The sequence below is a fragment of the Argiope bruennichi genome, chromosome 3 (genome assembly GCF_947563725.1).
Source record: "Argiope bruennichi chromosome 3, qqArgBrue1.1, whole genome shotgun sequence".
Taxonomy (NCBI): Eukaryota; Metazoa; Arthropoda; class Arachnida; order Araneae; family Araneidae; genus Argiope; species Argiope bruennichi.
This window is the reverse complement of record NC_079153.1, coordinates 87,099,912-87,123,450: the sequence shown is the minus strand read 5'-3', so window position 1 is coordinate 87,123,450 and position 23,539 is coordinate 87,099,912. Positions and strand designations below refer to the sequence as shown.

Here is a 23,539-nt window from a genome sequence, read left to right as displayed (position 1 = left end):
AGTACGAAAGCGTAAAAAGTCTGTTTCCCACTTCGAATATTCGGAATCAGAGCAATTTTTGTCTTCCTCCTCCTCTCTCTCTCTCTCTCTCTTATTTTTTATTTAGTAAAATAGAAAAATCGACTTGAACAACCGATTTTGAATATTGGAATAAGATTTGTACCAAATGTTTGTACAATCTTCTATTATTTATAAACTTTTATTAAATGTTTGCTAATGAAGATGACACGAAGTTTCAAATAACCAAACCGCGAAAAGTACGAAATCGTATATCATTGATGAGCAATAGCTACTAAACAGCATATTAGAATAGATTTTCGGTAATATTTTAAAGATTAATCGCTGGGGGGTGCATTTAATACAAAGGTACCTGGAAACCGAATGCGTATTTTGGTCGTCTTTTTCCGACCGATTAAAACTAAAATTTGACACAGAATTAAAATTGTAATTACAATATAGCATACCAAATTTCGGATATTTAAGTCAGCGTTTATTTATTACGTTTAGGTTATATTTAAGTACGTTTTTGAGCTACCGTGTTCGCATACTTGTAAAGCAGGAATGGGCAAATCTTTTCAGAGTACGAGCTACTTCTAATTTTTTCAAGGTGTGCGGTCTACCAGATGGCGTAGATGTACAATATTTATTACAACTTAATAATAAATACGGAATATGTGCATACCTGTGTAACTACAAACATAATAATTGCCACAAATATATTAATATAAAATGATGCATTTAATATCAAAGAATTCAACATACATTAAAAAATAAATCATTTTCATCAACTTAGTTCTCGTAGTTAGTAGAAGTAGTTAGTATTTAAGATCCGGCTATATACTGTCCGCTAATATATCGGTATATAATTACTAACTGTTAGCCTCGCACTGTATTGTAAGTGGTCGTCTGTGAGACGGGAACAATATGTAATCTTAATTATATCCATCGTTGAAAATGCAGATTCATTACAGGTAGAAAGAATAGGTAGAATTAAAGAACAATGTTAAATAATATGCAACTCTTTTTTAAAATAAGGATACCTCCATTAGATTCCAAAAGTTATTCTTAAGTTCTGAACAACGTGCTTTTAAAATTGTCATTTTAAAGGAGAAATTGTTTTTTTCCCCCCAGAAATAAAGCGACTACAATGTTCCGTAAATATTCCTTTTAGTATGCGCGTCTTAGGTCTTAATAAAGGCAATCATCCTAAAACGTCGTGGTGTCCACCGATCGATCATGGTCGATATAATGCCCACCCCTGTTGTAAAGGTATAAACCGACAGATGATCAACCTCTTGATGGATTTGTTTCCAAATGTGATACATATCTATATTTTAGATATTAAATCTATGAACCAAATTTTAGCCATCTAGCTTTTTTCTTTTTGTAATTACTATATTAACTTATATTTGGATAGCCTGACAGACTTCCTTTGAATAGATTTCTTTCAAAATTCGATATTTACAAATTTGAACTAGAGACCATACACCAAATTTCATCTGTCTATCTCAATGAGTTTTTTAATTAACGTAATTACTGATAGATATATAGATATAATTCCAAAAAAGTGTTTGTAGAATTCGGGTAAGTCTCAAATGTATATATTCGTTAAAATCTCGAATTCGAATTGTTTGATAACTGCTGTACTTCTTTATGTATGCTAGAAAAAAAGTAAAAATTGTAAAATTATGTGTATTATTATTACGATTATAGTTACGATTCTATTATATAACTATGATTATAGTTAGTTCTGTGGAGATTACGATTACAGTTGCAAGGATTTAGATGGAATGGTGAACAGCAACACTTTTATGACAATGCTTGCTGATGATTAAATGAACGCATTCTGTTTCTACGAGACTTAAGAATTATAAAACTAATCCTTAATATATTTGTGCTTTTAGCAGAAAGAATTGATGATATTATTTAAAACAATTTAGTTGGAATGCATTAAGTAATTTTAATTTTTTTAAAATCGTATTCAGAATTGTTTTGCTGGACGTAGTAAAACGGTGCAAATCTTTCCTCTTTTACCATTTCATTTTAAAACTGATACTGACTAGATTCTGTTTATTTTTAGTATGATTTGAACATTGTTTATTTTTCAAATTAATGTCTGACCTGTGCTTTCAGAAGAGAATTTTGTTGGGCGTTTTCTTGTAATATGTTCTATACCTTCTTTGAATAGTAACGATCGATTCTAGTTCAGCTTGCCAATGATCAAGATTTAATTTTTTTTCCAGTGAAGCAATAGGCTAAAGCTAATTTTTAACTTAAATTTCTTTAAAAAAATTTTTATTGGAAAGAAAAACCTTGTATGTGAAATTTTAATTCTCTCTATACTATCACATACACTGACAAAGTTACAGCTATTTTGAATTTCTATACGAATTTCCTGAGCAGTCTTCGTGTGCTACAATACATTTCATTAGTCATAAACGGATGCAATATTACTGTGTTGATTGATACACTTATTTATTTCGTTAACCCATTAGAAGACTTCTCAAGAAGAGGGGCTTTCTGTGTGGTGGTTGGTAGGCGGCACTTAGTGGTTTTGCACTCTGGGCCCATTGCTGATAACAGGTCATACCTGGCGCTGAGGGAGGTTATTATGTGTCACGGTGGTGCGATCATTCAGTTCACCTTGGCTGGAGTTAATTCTTTAGGGTTATTCATTTTTTTCTACTAAATGTATTGGGCGGAAATTTAATTCACTTTTATTGACTTCAATGCAGCGGCACGAATAAGCCTTTAAATTGAATTATATCCATTTATTTCCATTTAGAATGTACAGTAGACTCCCGATTATCCACGGGCGGGTTATCCGCGCCTGCCGCACTAAGTTTTTTTTTTTTTTTTTTTTTTTTTTTTTTTTTTTTTTTTTTATGCTTCTAAGCAAAGAGGATTTGCGTCCACAGCAAGAAGCAAACACAAATGACTGATTTCTTCAAAAAGGTGTAGTTTTACAGTTATGCTTTTGTAATTACATAATACATTACAGTATTAAAACAGTACACATGTATTAATTTTTCTGTGTATCCTTGACGCCTCTCGTAAGTAAAAAGCACTTTTCTGCTTTCATTAACAAAATGCATTTTAGGTTAGTTTTGAGTGATATACTAAAATATTAAGAGTTAGTTAATCATTTCCTGCTGTTTATTTTCCTTTTTATTGTGCATAAAACGATTTTCCAAAGTCGGAATGACTGTTTTCTTTTTTGCTATACCCGTTTTTAGCTTTTTTCGAATTATCCGCGGCGGCCGCGCCACCCAATGCCGTGGGTAATCGGGAGTGTACTGTATATACCATACCATATCATAGGTACCTCAACTTTAAAAAAACAAACGCCTCTTTAATTATAGATCTTATTTTCTACCAGAACTGTAAATCTGCATTTGATTTTTTTTTTATAATATCTGTTTTTTGATAGATTGTTTATTGGTGTGCGTGTGCGTGTGCATGTGCATTCTGTACTTTAACCATTAGAATTGTGGCAAGATAACATATGGATTTAGCATTCATGGTTTTTCACAGAGCTGATATTATTCGTGTATTTTTGATAAAAGATTTAACAAATATGACTCCTGAAACTTTGTATTCACTAGTTATGGCACCAAGCGATTTTTTTTCTTTTTCTATTGATGAAACTGCTGTTTTATGGTCCCCGTTTTGAATAAAGGAATGAAACCTGAAAGACGAATCGACTTTAGAGCATGGTTTGAGGATCAGGAAACTGTGTACAAACGTGCAAGGGGAGATTTGTTTGAAGGAGATGCAATAAATATCGACCAGTAAATTGATACCTTTTATGACAACTTTCTTGATACTTTTTGATCACAGTAATATCAGTAATAATAATTTTAATTGGTCAAATTTCGGATCCAGATAACGTGTTCGATTCTCTATATTATACAACGAAATTAAACATAGATACTTTTTATGATAGTATACGAAGAATTAGAAGGGGAAAATATTTTCGCTGGCTATTTTCCATGTCTCAAATATTTGTCGAATGTATTCTTAAAATTATTTTTAAAAAAATGTTATCATTCATTCTCTTGTAATTTTTGCCTTTGTTTCATATACATTCCATCACATTACGAATTCTTTCCATTTTAATTTTAGCTTCCATGAATTCAAATACTCTAATTTTAAGAAAAACAATTTCGCCAAATTTTACGTAAGAACACCCCACTATGCATTTGAATTTCAGTGAATTTTCTCGCTCTTGGTAAAAAAGCTTGAAAAGAAAGAAAAGACAAAAAATTTCAATGTAGCGAAACGCCTGCGCTATCGATTCCGGGGTCGGGTAAAGTAGTCGTAAGTGAGATTCGATGTTGGGTTGTGTCTTAGAGGCCCCCGAGACTGGATTTTAAAGCTCGGCCCACCCGGGCCAGGAACCGCAGATATGTGTTCGCCCGTCCTTCGGGTGATTCCCCGACCACGATTCTCTCCGCCGCATACCAAAATGCATTTACTTTTTTTTATATTTATTTTCGTCCAAAGTCCCTTGCTTTTCGAATCCATTAAATTGCGAAGAAAAGCAAGACGATGATTCCTGTGGATGGAAAGTGGTGTTGGTTCTCCTAGTCTGGCTATTTATCGCGGTTTTGACTAAGTTGTCTGTGGACCAACTGAATAAAAACGCATTTTCTTGCTTTATTGTTAATTTGTCAGATTCGAGAGTAATTTTTGGCTGACTGAGTACGGTCAAAATATATTTAATTGCAAAAACAGATTTGATTGCTGTTTATTGGTTCTGGTCCACTTAGGATCAACCTAGTAGAAATGAATACAATACACACCCGAACATTCGATTCGCGACTATCCGGCTTCCACATTATCCGGCCTAATTTTCTTTTATTGTAATTAAATGAGGAAGGCATTGGCATCATTGGCAAGGTCTTGGAAGCGGGCTAAAATACAGAACCAATTATCTATTAAAAGATTCTTTTCCAAAAACTAAAAACTAAGTTTTTACTCTTATCCTAGGGTAGCATTTTCATATCTGTGTAATCATTTATCAGTGAAAAATAAAATCAGTTTCAGTTAATTTTCTTAAGAATTAGGCTTACGACTTACTTTTTGTATATGTTTCCTGCATTTAAGTTAGGCATTACAGAATTTATGTTAAAATCTGAATAGTTTATATCCATTAATTTACTTTTTATTTAATAAATTCCTGAAACGTGTATTGCAGTATATAAACTACCAATATATATCCTTCTATTTTAACTCGACACGTTACTGGCAACTGCTTCTATGATTCAGCGGGCCGCATTCACATTCTACTTGGCTTCAAATAAATGGAGGACTTGGAACTCGATAAGAAGTGAGAAAATGTGTATTACAGCAGTGAGTTTTAGCATTAAAAAAAACTTTGTGTTCTGATATCGGTGGGCCAAGAATGAGTTCATAGAGCTCCGAGCTATCCAGCTTTTTTGTTATCCGTTCTACCTGTCCGCCTCATTAAACCGGATACTCGAACGTGTATTGTATTAAAAGAAGAAAAAAAATTATATCATTAAAATAATATTTGTTTCGTAAGTTTGTCGAACTGGCGTAATTATTGGCTGTTTAAGTATAGTCAAAGTTTAGTTAATCACTAAAACAGATTTGATTATTGTTTATTGGCACTGGTACTCTTAGAGCCTCCTTAGTAGAAACGAGTTTAAAAAAATTATGCCATTGAAAGAATTCTATATTTGCGAGTAAAAATCCAATAAATTTAATATTTTTCGTATGTAGTGATTTGTCTAACTTGCACAGGATGTCCGAGAATTCTTGGACACAACAAAATTTTGTAAAAGAATATTTAGAAGTAATAGCATTTCTTAGATGCTACATATTACTAATATGACTCCTTAAGTTTCCCGATTAACACAAAATGCCAACAACATTGTTTCGATGTTTTTATGACATTGGCTAGCATTCAGGATATCGAACATCTTGGTGATATGGTATAATACCTTATGCTAATAGGGTTTTATTTTACTGCTTTCCTATTTCTCTCGATAGGTCGCGCTGTGTATGGAATGATGATGATTTATTCGAATTTCTTTAGAATTAGTTAAGTTCTTTAGAATTTTTTTCATTCTGGATTGTGGAAACTTTGTGTATTGGATGCTTTGCAGAATTTAGAGCAGTGCATTACAATTACCGTTCAATCTATATCACTGAAAAAACTTCAAACATTTATAGATACATCGTATCTAATTAAATATTTTTTCGATTTATTATGCGCATTCAGATCATCTCATACTGAGATTTATTAACTTCGACAATTTTAGTAAATAGGGATATTTTTTATTGTACACTTTATAGTTTTTGTTGTACATAATTTTATAATATATCCAAAATTTCTAAGATATCCTGTATGTCAATTTATCAATTTACATATTTTTATATTTATATCCAATTAATTCAATTTGAAATGACAATTAGAACATGCAAAGGGATAGTGACTGGGAGATGGGCAAATGGAGTATTGGATGCTCCACGTACCAGGCGACACCATAGAGGCAAAACTTTTACGTATTTATTTCACGTTTTAAAGATAAATATGGTGGGTGGCGAAAAATAATACCTTATCCCAGGAACCATTTACTCTTATACCTGTTACACCACATGGCGGGAATATACATATAATGCTCCAATGTCACCACCTTGATACACCACTGCCAACACTCATAAATATATTTGTCATCCAGTAGCATATTTACTTTCTTATATGGACCATTCAAATGACATTAAATATCCCAAATAACATGCCATCTAATTAAACAAATCCATTTATCAAAGGATTGCGGATTGCAACAAGCTTTGTATGAAAATTCAGAAGTAGTTCAGGCAAAATTACCAAAGCACAGCTCAAATCTTCCGCTTGTTCGCTTAAAATCTGAGTATTCAATGATGAGTGTATTGAATTGGATGATGTGGAACATTTGCATACTTGGCACAAATAGTAGCTTTTATCAATAAGATTAATAAGATTGCAGTACCTGAGCTCGGAATTGTTTTTGTAAAATCGTATATAAAATCCTATCTTATGCCTCGTTTAAAGTTATAAGCGAAATCTAATTGAATTCCAAAGGTGGGATCGAACATGAGGTAAATGCATAGGAGTCCGAAACCCTAACCACTACTCCATCTCTAATACGCTTATTTAGGTCATGTATGCTGCCACATGTCAATATTTAATTACAAAAAAACAAAAAAAAATGTGTGTTTGTAAAATCGCGTTTTTTTTTAAATTTTTTTTTTAAAGGGAAGATAATTTGTATAGATAAATTTAAAAACAAGAACTTTATCAAAATATAAAACTTGATCCAAATTGTTCGAACTGTCTCGTGAAATAAAGAAATGAGATACGTGAAATAAATTTTTATATGCAAGAATTGCTCGTTTAAAGTTGTAAGATGTAAAAACATGTGTGCACTATCTGTTCCTTCAATTTTTATGGACTTAGTCGATGTATTTATTAAATAAGAAAACCAGGACTTAAAAGATTATCACCTTTATTTTGCTTTCCGCCGAATTTGGCGATCGTTTCTTGGCGTCAGTATTTTGCAACCCCTTGCTTAAACATTATTTTTTTATATAAAAAAGAGCGGACTTATAAGGATAACAACCTTGAAAAGTGCTGAATAAATGTCCCGTCGGAAAGCGTCTGCGCCCACTACCCACCCCGGCTGCCTCTCTGCAACGGCCAGCCAACAGGAGAAAAAAAAAAATCGAAAACGAAACTCCCTGGCGGAATCCGGAAAACCACCTTATAAAAGAAAAATGAAAAATAAAGAAAATAGTTTTGCTATGGGCTGTCCGATGCAATAATGTAAATATGGGATTAGCATCTGGAATCGGTTCTCTAAACATTCCGGTCGTGCGAGGACGAGCATTTTCCATTTGCGGAGCTTCCAAAAACAACTTCCGAGCTTCTTGAGGGACCACATTGAGTATTCCTGCGCCGAAATATTCTCCCCATCCCTACCCGCTGTTCCATCCACCTCCTCCCGTCCCTTGCCGGTGCACCCTTCAAAATAAAATTTCAAAGGCCTGCGGGCATTTCGCTGCTTGCTGTATTGCTTCTTAAAAGGTATTAAGATCGTTTAGAATCCAATTTCGCCTTCATTCTTGTTTTAGTTCTCTCGACTATAACCAAAACAGATTTAAAATAAGCTGAATTATTGTTGCTTATGTTTATAAATATATCAATAATTATGCATAAACAAGTATTAAATAGAGACAATAAGCATTTCGGCGAATCTACTTTTGCTTTCTTATGGAAACCAAAATGGTGGCTCTCTGAAAATAAGATGATTTATAAATCAAATAAAGGCGGTTATATATTACGGCCACGATAATTTACTTGTAAGATTTCAGGGTCGAGACCGATTTTAAATCTGCTACGTATGCAGGCCTGACGTATGTTCAACTGCCCTTACTACATTCTATAAAAAATTGGAGAATGAATGCTAGACCGAAATATCATCATTTAACACATTTTGAATTGCGAGATTCGACCCCGTCTAACCCTTGTGTGATTTCAAGATGGGATATTAATCTAATGATATTTAAAATATGGATGAATTAAATGATTTTGATAATTTGGTTTGATTTGAATGGGAATTTTTGAAAATCTGCTGCTAGGATGGTATTGCGGTTATGGTGCTTAGTTCATATGGGCAATTTCTCGGGTTCGATTCGCGCTCTAGGTCGATGGATTCGTAATATGTGAATAATATCTATGGTCAGTTACAATTTAAATTGATTGTATATGCAAAATTAATAATGCCAGATTATAAGGAGTTAGTCCTTATATTGTTCATATCGTTATGCATTTGAATTATGTTTATTTTTTAATGTTAATGATTGTTGTTTTATATAAAAGAAAATTAATATTTAAAATAAAAATTGTTTAATTTCATAAATTTCATTATTTTGTCATGTCATACAATGCATAGTAATGCAAATGGCATCATTCAGCAGCAATCTGACAGCTTTCTAAATAGTGCAAATTTCATTTGTACTTGTCTAGCTAGTATCCTGAATAGAAATTAAGAATACGTTTTTTTTTTTTTTTTTTTTTTTTTTAAATAAATGAATCTTTTTTTGTAAAAAAATATTATGTACTATTTTTACAGATACTTATTACTAGATTTGTTTCTTCTGATTTAACCATTATCCCCTTTTCTGTCTTTTTAGTACAAGACTCCTTGGACTCCAGTTGCAGTTACTGAAAACAAAATTGATTCAAAACAAGAAATATTTCTGGAAGCTTGTAATTTATTATGGAATTTGTGGTAAATTTCTTTAATTGATCTATTGTTATTTATTGTCACAATTCTATGTTTTTCAAATATTGGATTGCAGTACAGCATTAAATCTTAATATAATATATTCCAGACAATTTAACAATTTATTTCTTGTCAGTATTTTCCTATTAATGAAAAGATCAAACGAAAGCTGTCAGTTTTTTTGTGACAGAAGCCCAGTAAATGATCCGTTAGATTTGTGATAGTAAATTTGTAAATATTCCCAATCATTTTCAAATTCAAATGTGTATATTATCCCCCCCCCTTTTTGCCAATATTAATGCTCCTATGTAAATTATCACTGTAGTTTATTAACCTTAGTAATGAATTTTGATGCAAAAAAGGAATAATGCCAACACGTTAGTTCGGAGAATGAGGTTCTGTGGATGGAAAAATACCATGCACTTATGAATTATAATATACTAGCTATTACCCGCGACTTCGTTCGCGTGGAAATTTTGATGTATATGTATGAGAACTGACCTAGGCATTTTGCACCTCAATCACAATGACCTAAGCTTCGTTAATGAATAGGTCGTTGTGAGTGCCATCCAGGCTATGCACGATATTTTCTGTTAAAGCGTCCTGGTATGTATCCCACAGCTAGTTTGACTAGTCCCCAAGTTGTTGTTACTTATGGCACTTGCCACGGACAAGCCCGCTGTTCGAAGACAGCCGATTTAAGTCTAAGGGGGAGCTCCTCTTGTTTTTATCGTAGAGCCAACTTCGGCCAAGTATACGACTTAACTACACACACGTCACAACCCTTTTTACGGGGCTGACTTCATTCTCGCATTTCATTCACTCATCCACAGATCGTAATTTAGACCTGAATCAGAGAACGATCACCCCTGATCCAGTAACCCCAGTGGTATTGCTCTCGACATGGAGGACTTTGTGACCACGACAGATTTATACGCGCGTCAACCACCAAGTACGCGGGAAATCTTCGGCCGTTTGAACTCGCAACCTAAGAGACGCGAATCCAACGCTCTACCAACCAGGCTATCCCGGCCCAGTCCGCAAGTGCTCACTAAAATTGGAAACAGGTCAATGTGAGCAAAACGATAACTCCGCTCATCACCGCCTCGTTGCCGCGGATGTCCTACAGACTGCGGTTTAACGCCTCTAATACATGCTTGCGTGCACTCGTCCCATAATATTAACTTGCACTGCTGCAAAAGGACACCCCGGCCTCTGTTTTTGGTGATGTTGCATGTTGGGGTATCTTTGCTTGCAAGATTAAGCGGCAATTTGAAAACGGTGCCGTCCGGCCACCGCTTAGCAAAATTGCTGCAATACCTGAGGAAGCTACAGCCAGAGCTATATAGTGGTCCTTGCGGAGATGGGCTAGCAGAAGATTCAAATCAAGTCCGTAATTTTTTAAAATCAAGTCTATTTTATTTATCGATCGAGATGGCTACAACAGTATAATACACATAATTTTTTAACTTTTAATTAAAATGAAAATACAGTTGTCGGCGATAAGAACTGCGCATGCATGAATTTTCAACGCCAATTGCAGTAACGCAAATGCGTGAATTTTCAACGCCAATTGCAGTAACGCAAATGCGTGAATTTTCTACGCCAGTTGGGGTAGCGTAATGCAGATTAGAAATTTTTAATTTCTTTTATTCTGTTTTATTTTAATTTAAAAGTACGTCAGAATGATTCTGAAAGATCGATTAATTAACATTGTTTAATTTTAAATGCATCAAATTAATGCAAACACTAAGAAAATAAACAGAATCGTTTGAAATAATCGGTTAAAAATGTTAAGACTAACCTCGTTAGCGTGGGGAAAAAAAGTCTGAAGACTCACTCATTTGGCGGTGGGAAAATGAAAAGATTTTTGGCGGGAAAATTAGTTTTTAATTAATGAAAAAATTACCGGAATAAATAGTAGCCTATATCCTATTCCAGACTATAATCTATCTCCGTGCTAAATTTCATCCAATTCCATTCTGACGTGATTGACTAACAAACAGAGGTAAACAAAGAAACGTATCGCCTATGCATACCACAGTTCTTGCTATTTGCACATGCGTAGTTTGAGGCTTTCGCGCATGCGCGGAATAATTAAAATTGCAATTATAAAATTCCATTTTTTTATTATTATTATTATTTTGATATGACTTTGATGTACTAAAACCTTCCCCAATGATCGCTGTACAAAATGGTATAAATATCTCCAATATCCGTTAACAATTTCTCGACTTTTTGTGGTTCAAACATACAGACGCTTTCAGGAGACTTCATTTTATACTATGTATAGATAAAGAGTACAATACATTCAGAATCTGTTTTCTCCAATTATATTTAAATGGATGATTGATTTATGACTAAGTACAATTAGAATTTTTATTAAAGAGGTCAGAAAACAAAAACAAAAATCCAATAATAGAAGAAAAGGCTACACTTATATTGTTCAAGTTATAACTTATTGATATGTAAGACTTTCACTTTTTATTTCCTCTTTTATCTGTTTGCTTGGCAAGCTGATTTCTACTTTTTCCAACCTTGGTATTATGTCTTCATCTGTCATGCTTCTGTTGCAGTGCCAATAAATGGTAGTGCAAATCTTGCTCATAATATATCCTCTATTTGCAACTGTTATGTGGAATGCTGCTGAACGTGTTTGCATCTGAACTGTTTCTGAGCCTGCCAGCTACTACATTTGAAATGAAAGATAATGAAATGAGCTAATTATCCATTATACAGAAGTGTCTTTAGAAAATGATCATCATAACCCCGAAGCATATATATAAAACTAGTAATTAAGGAGCATTGTTATGGGGTAATCTTGTCTCTGTTTTTTTTAATGACAAAACCAATATTACAGATAATGACAATATCTGAGTAAAATTGCAAAAAGTTTGATGAATATTCAAGTGCATAATGATGAGTTGCTTAATGAATAATACTGATTTGTGGTTTTGAATTGTTTGTTCACTCAAATTGCAACAAAAATATAAATTTAGTGTCATTATTAGTTGTTAGCTTATATAGCATGGATTAAAATTCCACTTGTTCTTTTTTTGTCATTTCACCCACAATATCATTGATCCTGACATTGGATATTATATCAGTTGTATGTGAGGAGGATTGATTAATCCATAATGTTATTTGTCATGATCTGACTCCATGTAAGGGTTTGGAAGCAATCACTCTTCGTTTGTATCAAAAATATATCTTTATTCAACACACAACAACATCGCACACTCTGTCCCTCTGAGCTACTGTGGTTGTATTCCTCCACGCTCCCCGAAAGGCGGGAAGACTGAGTCATGCTTCACGTTAAGGCCATTTTATGATTAATGGAGATGAAACACACATCACACTTTGGCGCACTTTCTCCAAGAGAATTAGAACAATCACTACAGAGTATGTTCCCAGTGACAAAGTCACAATAACATATATACAAACTAGGATACAATGCCAATGTGGTGTATGGAAAACAAGTTAACAGCTATGCTACCTGAGCAATTGCTTTTGTATTGTGGTCATGTTACTGGGCTGCGAACCACAAGGTACCAGGTTCTATCCTCGCTCGTCACAATCCGCCACATATGTAATTGTGGTATCAAGTGAAAAATTATTCTACAATCCAAAATGATAAAATTCATCCTTAAAGAGAATATCTAGTCTGAAATATTGAAGTATGATAATTTTTTAAACTTGATTTTTCTATCTTTATTTATTTTTAAAATTTTCTATCATATCAAAGAAATATGATATGATAGAGATTTTCTATCATATCAAAAAGACTCCCCAAAATACATTTAATGTCATTACAACCCTCTTGAGTATAAATGTAGTAAGTATTGTTCCAAGATAAAATCATGTTACTTGCTTATATTTGCATGGTTATTAAATTCTGTTATGATATTATTTTTTAGTTTATGATTAATATATTTATAAAAAAAGGATTTGTACTCGTTAAATCAATAATAATTATTTTTTGTTTAAAAAGATGCATGAACGTGTGATATTTTGCATTTCATTAAAGAGAGAATTTTCTTTGCAAAGTGAAAATAGTGATATGGCAGTAAGAATATTCAATGAGAATGACCTTGTATCGATTTTGCTTCCATGTCTCAAAGTGGATGTCTTTGGTTTCAGCGTGCCTATAGCAGTTGGTGAGTAGTTTAAATTTTGTTTAAAGCAGTCATTTTTAATTATTGTATTTCCAAAATGTCTTTTTACAACCTCTATATTTTCAGCAAACTGCCTTTATACGATCAGTGAAAACAACAAATATCTGAGGGATATTTTAAGACAACCAACAGTAGACACAGAATTAAAAGATTTAATGTCTTTACCCGGTAACAGCCCAGAGGAGGTTTTATTGAAGGCATTAGCTGCAGGTAACTGATTTTTCGCAAAAAATATATTGCTATGATTAGAATAGAGCTAGACATTTCTTTTGAAAAAAAATTTCTGTTTAATTTTTTTTCCTCCTTGATATTTTTTAACAGAAATAAAATAGATATGTTGAAAAAGGAAAATAGTTTTCAAAGACTTTGTAAAGTGATTTTATTTCCATTTATGTTAAAATAATAATAAAAAAAAAAAATCTCCACATAGTCATGTTTCAAGTAACAGAGCTATTAAAGCATATATGTAATGTACTGTTTTATCAATGCTGTTTCAACTGACTTTGCTAAAATTAACAATGCATAGAAATTTGAGACAGTGCAATATATGTTCCTTCATGTTTTAGAGCAGTTTATAGAAAAGAGTTCTATGATATAAAAGAAATTTGTTGCATTTAATTTAAATTTCTGGTATTTTAAATCTCACTTCAATTTAGATGCATCAGTTATTATTACAAAAATATTCAGGATAAGCTTTCCCTTTCAAATCTACAATTATCATATCTAATTTTTAATAATATGAAATGAGAGATAAAGAATCGGAAAACAAAGTTTGCCCTGAATATTTTAAGTTGAATGCAATGTAATATTTACATTACAAATTTTAAAATACTCAGTTTTAAATATGTTCTTTTTTAGGAATAAAGCTAAATTTATTCGCTAATCAATTTGATAACTCCATGGGTGATACTACAGTCTTAGTGTTGGAAATTATATCTTCAACTTTTGATAATCCGGTGGAACCTTGTTTAGAAGTGCTATCCAAGTTGGTTGTGTATCATAAGGTAAAATATTGCCATGTTTTTTTTTTTTTTTTTTTTATGTTTTCAAATTATCTGTTGAATATTTCTGTTGGGCTTCAATATTTTTATTTCCTTATCAGAGTGATTAAATTTGGTAAATAAAAGCGTTTTCCTACCAACAGGATAGAAAAATGAAAGCTGCCAATGAAGAAAATGACTTGGAAGATAAGGTAGGGATTTGAGATAAATTATTATAGTTTATTATTCTTTAAATGTTAGCAGATTTAATAAGTCCATATGTTGACATAAAAATATAGGTTATTTTATATATAGAATAATAAAAATGGAACTCTTATGTAAATTTTCTGACCTCATTTGAAATTATGTATAATTTCAAATAATTTTGAAGTAAAAGATAGTGTCACTCTTCATAAAATGTACTTAATGTTTCATCATTAAATCAAAAAAAGTCAAAATCATTAAGTCAAAAAGGATTTCTTCTTATGTAATCCTGTTAATTATCTTAGCAAATAGCTCAAAATGGACATTATAATAATTTTTTGAATGGACATTATAATTGGATTCTCTTTTCAAATTTATTGGTATTTTATATATTTTTTCAAAGAGAAGTTCGTCCAATTGCAGTTTTAATCCATTTTAAAAATCTTTTCTCATGTCGAAAACTCATAAATGTGTAACTGCATTGTCTGTAAATATTCTTGTATTTTCATGTCTACACTTTATTATTTTATTTTTGTTGCATACAAAATATACAAATACAAAAGAAAATATTGTAATCAATATAAAAAAAAAAGGAATTTGCATCATTAGAAAATCCATAAGCTTGAAAAATACTTTTACTCCATACATTACATTACAAGCCTGAAAAATACTTTTCTGAAATTTCTGTTACTTTGTCAGTACGGTAACTTAAGAATGCAATAAGCTGCTAGCATAAGATTTAAAATATTACTTTTTCAGCAGTTTTGCAATTTTTTTTAAATTAAATTTTGCACAAAGTTTATTAATGAAGGATCTATTTTTACAACCTATGTTAATACAACTCAAAACCCCAGTAACTAAATGAATAAAATGAAACACGCAAATTTATCATTGTAGATTTATATCAAATTTGGAATCAAATGCTTGAAATTGTGGATCATTTGTAAGCCTGATGTATAATATGTTTAATCAAGTTTAATTTCATTCTAGCTTGCTGCTTTAAATAAAACTCTTGATAACATTGTTCACATTCTTTCTGCAAAGCAAGCTTCCCTTGAAATATTGGGCAATCTGTTTGAAGATGAAGGTAATATTTATTATGTATTTGCCAATTGTATTAAATGACCTATGTAAAATGATATTTAAAAAGCACGAAAAAAAAAGCAAAGAAAAAAAAATAAGATTTTGAAACAATATTTTTAAATAACAAATTTATTGATTAATTGGAATCTTGATTTTCTGTTTTGGTTGATAAGGCAGTAATTCAACATAAATTCTAGATAAAGGGATTTTAAAACTCTTCGAAAATTTCTTTGATTTGTGAACTCATAATTAAGAACAGAGATTTCTTTTTCTTTTTAAATTATTTCAACAGTTTTTATTTTGGGAAAATCAAGAGCATAATTTAAAAAAAAAAATCTATGGAATTCTTTATAGCGTTTTTATCAAAATTAGAAAATGGTTTAGGAAAATTTTCTAGGTATAAATTTGGAAATGTCTTTATTTGTTAATTTTATTTAGAATTCTTCGTATTTAGCTGTTAATCTTAATTAGAATGTTTTTCATCTAGATGATGAAGCATGGGAAGATATTTCAAGTTCTGATTCAGAAGAATTATTATTAGATACAGGAGGCATGGAGATTGATGAAGGCATTTCTGCTAATGAGGTAATTATTATTTTAACAAACCATTTTGAAGAATAAGTATTGCTATTGTGGGAAGAATAATAATAAATATGCATTTCGTTTTATATTAATTTTTTCTATTTTAGCTTGAACTTTCATTTCCACCTGAAGTGCATCAAATCATAGTCAATGGGAATATATGGGAAAAGGTTGCTCAACAAATTTTATATCCATCCGATGAAATAATACAAATTTTGCAGTCTCATTCTAAAACAAAAGATTGTTTAAAAAGGTAAAAAAAGCACATTGTTCTTGTAATACAAATTTTTAAGTATTTTGTCACGTCATTTGTTTAGATTCGTTATAACGTCATTAGATCGTTTATAATCTCATTAATTACACTATAGTTATTTCATCATCATTGTTTATTAATATTAATTGCTATTATAAAATAAATGACTGATATTTTTGAGGTTCAACAACAAAATACAATTAGTATTTGAACTGTTTAATTAAAAAGGAAAGGCTGTAGAATAAATTGCATATTGTGGAATACATTATTCCAGCGTAATTAATTAACTTAAACTGAAAAAAAAATTTACATTTCAATTTTAAAGCTGTCTATCATTTAGAATTCTCTTGATTTAACATGTGTTTTAATAAGTATAGTTTTTAGTACCTTAAGTATACCTTACTGTTACATTCTCTCACACCATTGCAATACTGGATTGTTCTGTTTTCCAGAAATGCAAACTCTGACAAAAGAAAATGAAAAATAGTTAAAATGTACAATAAACTAACAGCAAGAAACAAGATCAAAACTCATAATGAGATGTTTAAAAAGAACCACTGAGAGAATAAAAGTGAATTTTGGATGGGAGTGAAAAAAAGGGGGAAGGGAAGGGCAGATGGGAATTGCTTTGCTGCTTTTTATGCCAGAACTGGTCTGATTGCAGTTCCACCATATCTGAATATTGTAATCTCGCAAACTGATCCCATTCTTGTTTGCTGATGCATTGTCTGCATTATTTTCATGTTTTTTATTACTTTTTTCCTTTCTTGTTGATTATTGTAGTTGTATTGTATTGTGTGAAAAAGTAATCAAAGCACATCAACTTCCTAGATAGGAAAAAACAAATCAGGAGGGGAATGGGAGAGGAAATGCTATTTTAAGAAGTGATTAAGGGCAGTTTGTTTGCAAATTCTAAATCCCATTAACAACTGAGATGTCAAATGTTACTCATACAAGGAAGAGGTTAAAATCTCTATTATAATCTGTTGAAAAAAAACAGCAAGTTATTTTAAATTCTGATCAATGTTACAATGGACAGAAAGATTCAAAATTTTAATTAAATGTTTTCTCACCTTACATAAACTAAACTGATATATTAGACATTTTCTTTAGGAGCTTTTCAAAGCTATAATCGATGAAATTCAAATGGGAACTTTATGATTTTTACAAATATAATCGAACCTCAAAAAAGGTTACCTTTATAAAGATACTTTAATTGCCCCCCCCCTTCCACTTTTGTTCTTTCCTTTGCCATTGTGTTAAAAATCATTTGTATTGCAACATAGCTTTGTGTCTTGGCATTCATTTTTGCATTTATGATCTTATATTTATTAGTATGCTGAGTTGGATTACTAAGGGATATATGACTATTTAATATATATACTAAGGAATATATGATAAGGATAACCACTTTGAATTTTAAAAATCATTGTAATGGAATGAGGATGCTAAAATCTGTTAATTTTTTTCTTCATCCCTGTTTCAAAATATTTAACATCATTATAAATTACATATTTATAATGATATTAATCTCTGAAAGATCATGCTATCAATTATGTATGAAACTCCATCTTAAAATTTTTTTAATATTTCATTTAATTACAGATCTCGCATAAATAGGTTATGCTAACTCAAATTAAATTTGCGATGATTTATTGCATTATAGTTATGTATTTTATCTAAACTGTCAACAGGATAAACACAGTTCGTTGCACAGCTTTATTATGTCTGAACAATATAATTCAGAAATTAAAAGTTGATGAGCTTGGAGGTCCTGAAAAACTGTGGAACTTGTGGCTTCATCTTGGAACATTGTTATTCAAAAAGACTGGTATGTATGTGAATATTTTTAGAGATCTTACTTTTCTTAATTGGTTATCCGCAGTTGCCATATTTCATTAATATTTATTTCAATCATTTATGTAAATAAAAATGGGGGCAGTATTTTTCTATGAAGTGATTAATTTTGACCACTGGATAAAAATTTGTGAGAAGTATACATTGAGAGTTGGGAGATGATGGATATAATATACTTTAAATGGAAATAGGAGTAGTATTTGATATTTTTAATGAACAGTTATCAAAAAAAAAGTTATAAATCACGTAGCACAATATTTTGTTTAGTAACCATTCTAAAAAAATGCCAAATATATTAAGCATATAATCAAAAGCGCTCTGAGATTTTTTTTAAAATATTTTTATATAAGAATGGTTATGATATTGAAATAATAATGAACTGCAATGTAAAATGATTTTTCACAAGAAAAATCATATACAAATATCAAATTATTGATTATTAATTTTATCCTTTAAAAATTAATTTTAATTAATTTTATCCAAGAAAAATCATATACAAATATCAAATTATTGATTATTAATTTTATCCTTTTCTCAGAATTTCATAGCTTTGAAAAGGATTTTGAAAATTGCTAACTGTATTAAAACTCATTGTTTATGATTACACTGAACTGTGTAATTATAGATATTAATCACAATTCATACACTCTATATGAACTATACTGATACTGTGTTTACTCTGAAACAAAAATTTATAATTTTTCTTCTTCTACACAATTATCTCATGGTACTTATGTGCAATCCTTTTTCATGAAATATTGAAAAAAAGCTAAAGGAATAAGTTCTTTCAAATATTTGTGGAGGAACAATTTATGACTAATGTTATCTATCAAACAATTTTAGAAGAATAAAAAAATGTTTAAAAATCATAACCGACTCTTTTCAACCAGAAATGTATATATATATATATAATTCTTTCTTTCTTTTAATCCCTATCCAAACACAATCCTATTCAGTAGCAGATTTAGTTTTGTAGCTCTAGGCACTAAACATTTGGAAGCCTCTCTTTTTATAAAATGTTTTAGTTTCATGTTTATATTATGTTAATAATTTTGGTTAATATTTACTATTTTATTAACTTTGAAAATATGCATTTATTTTGATTTATCTCTTATGCTCATAAATTACCTTGCTTCCAAGTTTGTACATATTATGAAAACAGAAACTTGGTGTTCAAGAATAATCTAATAATGAACCTCTTGCGCTATAAATTAACTTTGCAGAAGCATGAATAGCATAGCACAGCACACCGTTATAGTGTAAGAGGTTAAGAGAACATAATAAGGCATATAAGAGTATGACCAATTATAATAATTGGTAATATTATCATAAAATTGTATCATTCATATAATTTGTATTTTTTACGATTTATTTGCTACTAAAAAAAAGTTTTTAATTGACCTACTTATTTGAGTACTTATTTCTCCTCTCAATTTAGCACCCTAGCTACCTAACTATTACTGTATGGTATCTCGGACCCTACTACAAATTTCTGTCTGGAATATGTGTGAATTTCTGTAATATTTTTTAAAAATTGGATATCATTGTTTTAACCCTTCTGAGCCAGAAAAAATTATCTAATAGTTATGTATGAAAAAGTGGGGGAAATGAAATTAAGTATATTGTTTTAAGATTAGAACTGATAAGCTTTATAAATTTTTAGATTCTATCATATTTTAAAAGTTTGTGAACACATACATGATTCCCTTCTCCATACTTTAAAATGAAAAATGCACCACATTACAAGTATATAAGTAAATTAAGATGAGAACATTACCACTATTTTTTCTGTTCCGTAGAGAAGAAATAATCAAACATCCACATTTTGCTATTTTTGCCAAATATTGTAAAAGAAATTGTATAGCTGCATTTTTTTTAAAATTTTATTTTTTAAAGCTTTCTAAATACACCAAACTATAGTTTGCTATCATGAACTCAAAATCCTTCAAATAGTGGTTTGTACCCATTTGACAGCAGTGATCAATTCCATTTCCATGATCAAAAAACATGAAAGTTCTTTTACCATTTAGCACATTACTGTTATGAAATGGATACTTTGATTTAGTGGAATTATATATGCTGCCCTAAATCAAAATGTGTTTATTAATAATATATTTATAAATCTAACCTTAGCATAAGAACAAATAAATTTGAGCATTGTAATTTTTCCTATTGTAATGCACATAAACGTATTAATTTGTTTTGGCAATCAACACAATTTTGTAATTAGTCATTATGTTAAAATTGTCCCCTCTTTGGTGAATAGAAGGAATTTTGAATGAATATTTAATTTAGTACAATTCCTTTATTTGAAATTTTTATAAAGGAAAAGTTGCAACCAAAATTGTATTCCAATAATTTTGGATAGACAGTCTTAAAAATCAGAAAGCTTCTTGTGATTCATAACCAAGGAATTATATATTTTGGTAATTGGTGATTTTTTTTTTTTTTTTTTTTTTTCTAGATTTAAATGATACAGATCAAGTAGAAGCTCTTACACGAGTGCTCAGTGCTGTAGTGAAGCAATTAGCTGAAGCTAAATGCTCTTCACAATTCAGTCACATGACTGAATCAGACTTACAATTGCTGATGAATATTTCCAGCCAATCACAGGACTCATGCATCAAAGTTCATATTGTATATATCATGGGCACAATTGGGTCTATGTTAGGGAATATTGATTCGCCAGCATCTGCTAGTTTAATTAGGGTAAGATATATTATTCCCAGTATGAATATGTGGTAAACTTTTCCTTTCAGTACTGTTAACACATTAATACTTTTCCTTTTTTTTTATTATTTACAAATATATAAGTTTATCTTTTAATGATGATCAATTATATCTGGAAAAATTACATATAACAAACTTTAAATATGGCAAGTTAGCACATAAATATTGTGCTATATATTATTTCTGTTATCAGAATTTTTTCTCTACTAATGCAAAACCTGCATCAGAGAATAAAATAACTGTGGATAATTTTTCTTTTATCAAAAGCTGAATATACAGTAACGGAATTTGCAAAAGTCATTTAAGTTGAAAGAAAAATTAAATTATGCCAGCAGTGTCTGTGACTTTATTATTTTAGATATTTTTCTATTATCAATATTTCTTTCTTTCAACTGATGCAAACAAAAGATTTTTATTTTTTAAATGTTGTATTTTTGGTTGTTACTTTGTGGTAGTTCATGTTTCTATGATATTTTAAAAATGCAAATTTTTTTTCATGAGAAAAAAATTTATATATTTTATTAATTTCATTATGCATACAGAGCTTCCAGCACTTCTTATCTGTTTTATAAACATATGTAAATTCACATAACTCAATTTCCAGAGTTACTAAATCTTTGTATCAATTACCAAAAATGTCAACAGATTGCAATCATTTAAAATATTTATCTAATATTGTGTACAAAAAGGTATTTCTTATTATACTATTTTGTACTTACATTTCATGTTTTTAATTTTTAAAATTAAAAAAAAAGATTGAATGTTCAAAAATTTTGCACAGTTTAATTGTATAGTTAAATATATCAATTACTTGATTTATGCTGCTTTGTTTCAGAAAGATAAATTCTTTCTGGAAATATTAATCAAATCATTTAATGACTTCTTCAAGATATTAAAAATATGAAAAATAAGTTGTTTATATACCATGTATTATATAATATATATATAACTTTTACTGACAATGGTGTAAAGACATTGAAATCATTCGATTAGCATAATCATAATTGTCATTTTGATTCAGAGCTTTCGAAGAATTTGTGTAAAATATCAAAATAGTTAATTTTTGTTTAGAATAATAATAATAGGTCAGACCAATGACTTAGAAGAAATTCTCCTTGTTTGTATCATTATAAAATTCATTTATTCTTTTTGCTGTCATCTGAAGCATTTTAAATTTTTGCAATTTATTCTGTTAATTATTTTTTGTACTTGGTTATTTCCTAATGATAAAAGATTAGATTTTCGAATCTTATGTAAAATTTTTCATATACTTTTATGTGGTTTTAAAGCATTCACTATTCCCTGATTTATATATTATATATATATATATATATATATATATATAGTAAATTTTCAATAACTTAAGTTTTTAAATTTTGCTTCAGTTTGAAAATGACAATGAATTAACAATTATCGTTAATTTTAATGAATTATAAAGGATGGATAATATATTTTTCTTTTTGTATTGTTATTAATTTAAACTGACAATCCATAATTTGTTATCAAAAAATGGAAAATTAAACATATAGGATGGGACAACTATTCTAAGTAGCTGTATTAGTTTTCTTCATGCTGATTTCTAATAATTGTCCAGTTTTAATACAGATAGCACTATATTTTTATAAAATTTTTTAAAAGCTCATTGATGAGATGGCTAAATCGATTTTACTACATGTTAAAAAAAATATTAGCCTTTAACCCTTTGCAGTCGAATGGTGCCTCATTTTCACATTTTATTTATTTTTCAATTTATATTGTTAAAAATGCACAGAATGGTAAAAAGATGAGTTTTTCAGAGCAATAAACAAATCTTTGTAGTAGGTGAATAATTATGCATAGAATTACTTCTCAGAGGGCAAACAGTTAACTTTAAATAATTGATTTCATAAATTAGACTTTGGGAATCAAATAAAATTCACTCTATATCTTTAATCATAATTCATTTTTATAAACATTTAGTCTAAATTATTTTAAAATTTCTTTCTGTTGTAAGATATATATTGATTCCTTTTCAGGTAATTGGATCCTTCTTGCTAGACATATGCTTAAAAAGTAATGACATGTGGGTCACTGCAGAAACATTAGATAAAATCTTTGACGTATTTGCTGAAGATCATGTAGACTTCATTGCTAGAGAAATTGGCCTTATTGAGAAACTCACCCATCTGGTCCCAGTTCTGAAAGCTAAGGTGTGTATGATTGTAATAATCAACTTTTTATACTGGATTTTAACTGGTCGCAACTTTGAGAGAGAGAAAAATGTTTTCTTTGCTCTGTTTAAGTATTTAAAGGCAGTAGAACTTGACTAATTTCACAGTATCATGTTAGGAACTTGATTTATCTAAAAACAAGGGAAAAAATTAAGTACCACAAAATAGA

The 23,539-nt window shown here is 30.1% G+C and overlaps 2 protein-coding genes across 2 annotated transcripts in view; one reads left to right on the top strand and one right to left on the bottom strand.

The window, feature by feature from the left end:
* LOC129963802 (HEAT repeat-containing protein 3-like) overlaps positions 1–23,539 on the top strand; it is a 50,736-nt gene that overhangs the window by 26,017 nt on the left and 1,180 nt on the right. The window contains exons 4-14 of the mRNA XM_056078369.1: positions 9,205–9,302; positions 13,344–13,453; positions 13,538–13,681; positions 14,330–14,475; positions 14,616–14,663; positions 15,646–15,742; positions 16,226–16,323; positions 16,428–16,573; positions 18,268–18,404; positions 20,895–21,139; positions 23,176–23,349. Of these exons, the coding sequence (XP_055934344.1) occupies positions 9,205–9,302; positions 13,344–13,453; positions 13,538–13,681; positions 14,330–14,475; positions 14,616–14,663; positions 15,646–15,742; positions 16,226–16,323; positions 16,428–16,573; positions 18,268–18,404; positions 20,895–21,139; positions 23,176–23,349 (1,443 nt within the window). The remainder of the gene's footprint in view (positions 1–9,204; positions 9,303–13,343; positions 13,454–13,537; positions 13,682–14,329; positions 14,476–14,615; positions 14,664–15,645; positions 15,743–16,225; positions 16,324–16,427; positions 16,574–18,267; positions 18,405–20,894; positions 21,140–23,175; positions 23,350–23,539) is intronic.
* The window catches only part of LOC129963803 (alanine aminotransferase 2-like), a 43,461-nt gene continuing 42,986 nt past the window's right edge, over positions 23,065–23,539 (bottom strand). Inside the window, exon 14 of the mRNA XM_056078370.1 lies at positions 23,065–23,501. The gene's annotated coding sequence lies outside the window, so the exon portion shown is untranslated. The remainder of the gene's footprint in view (positions 23,502–23,539) is intronic.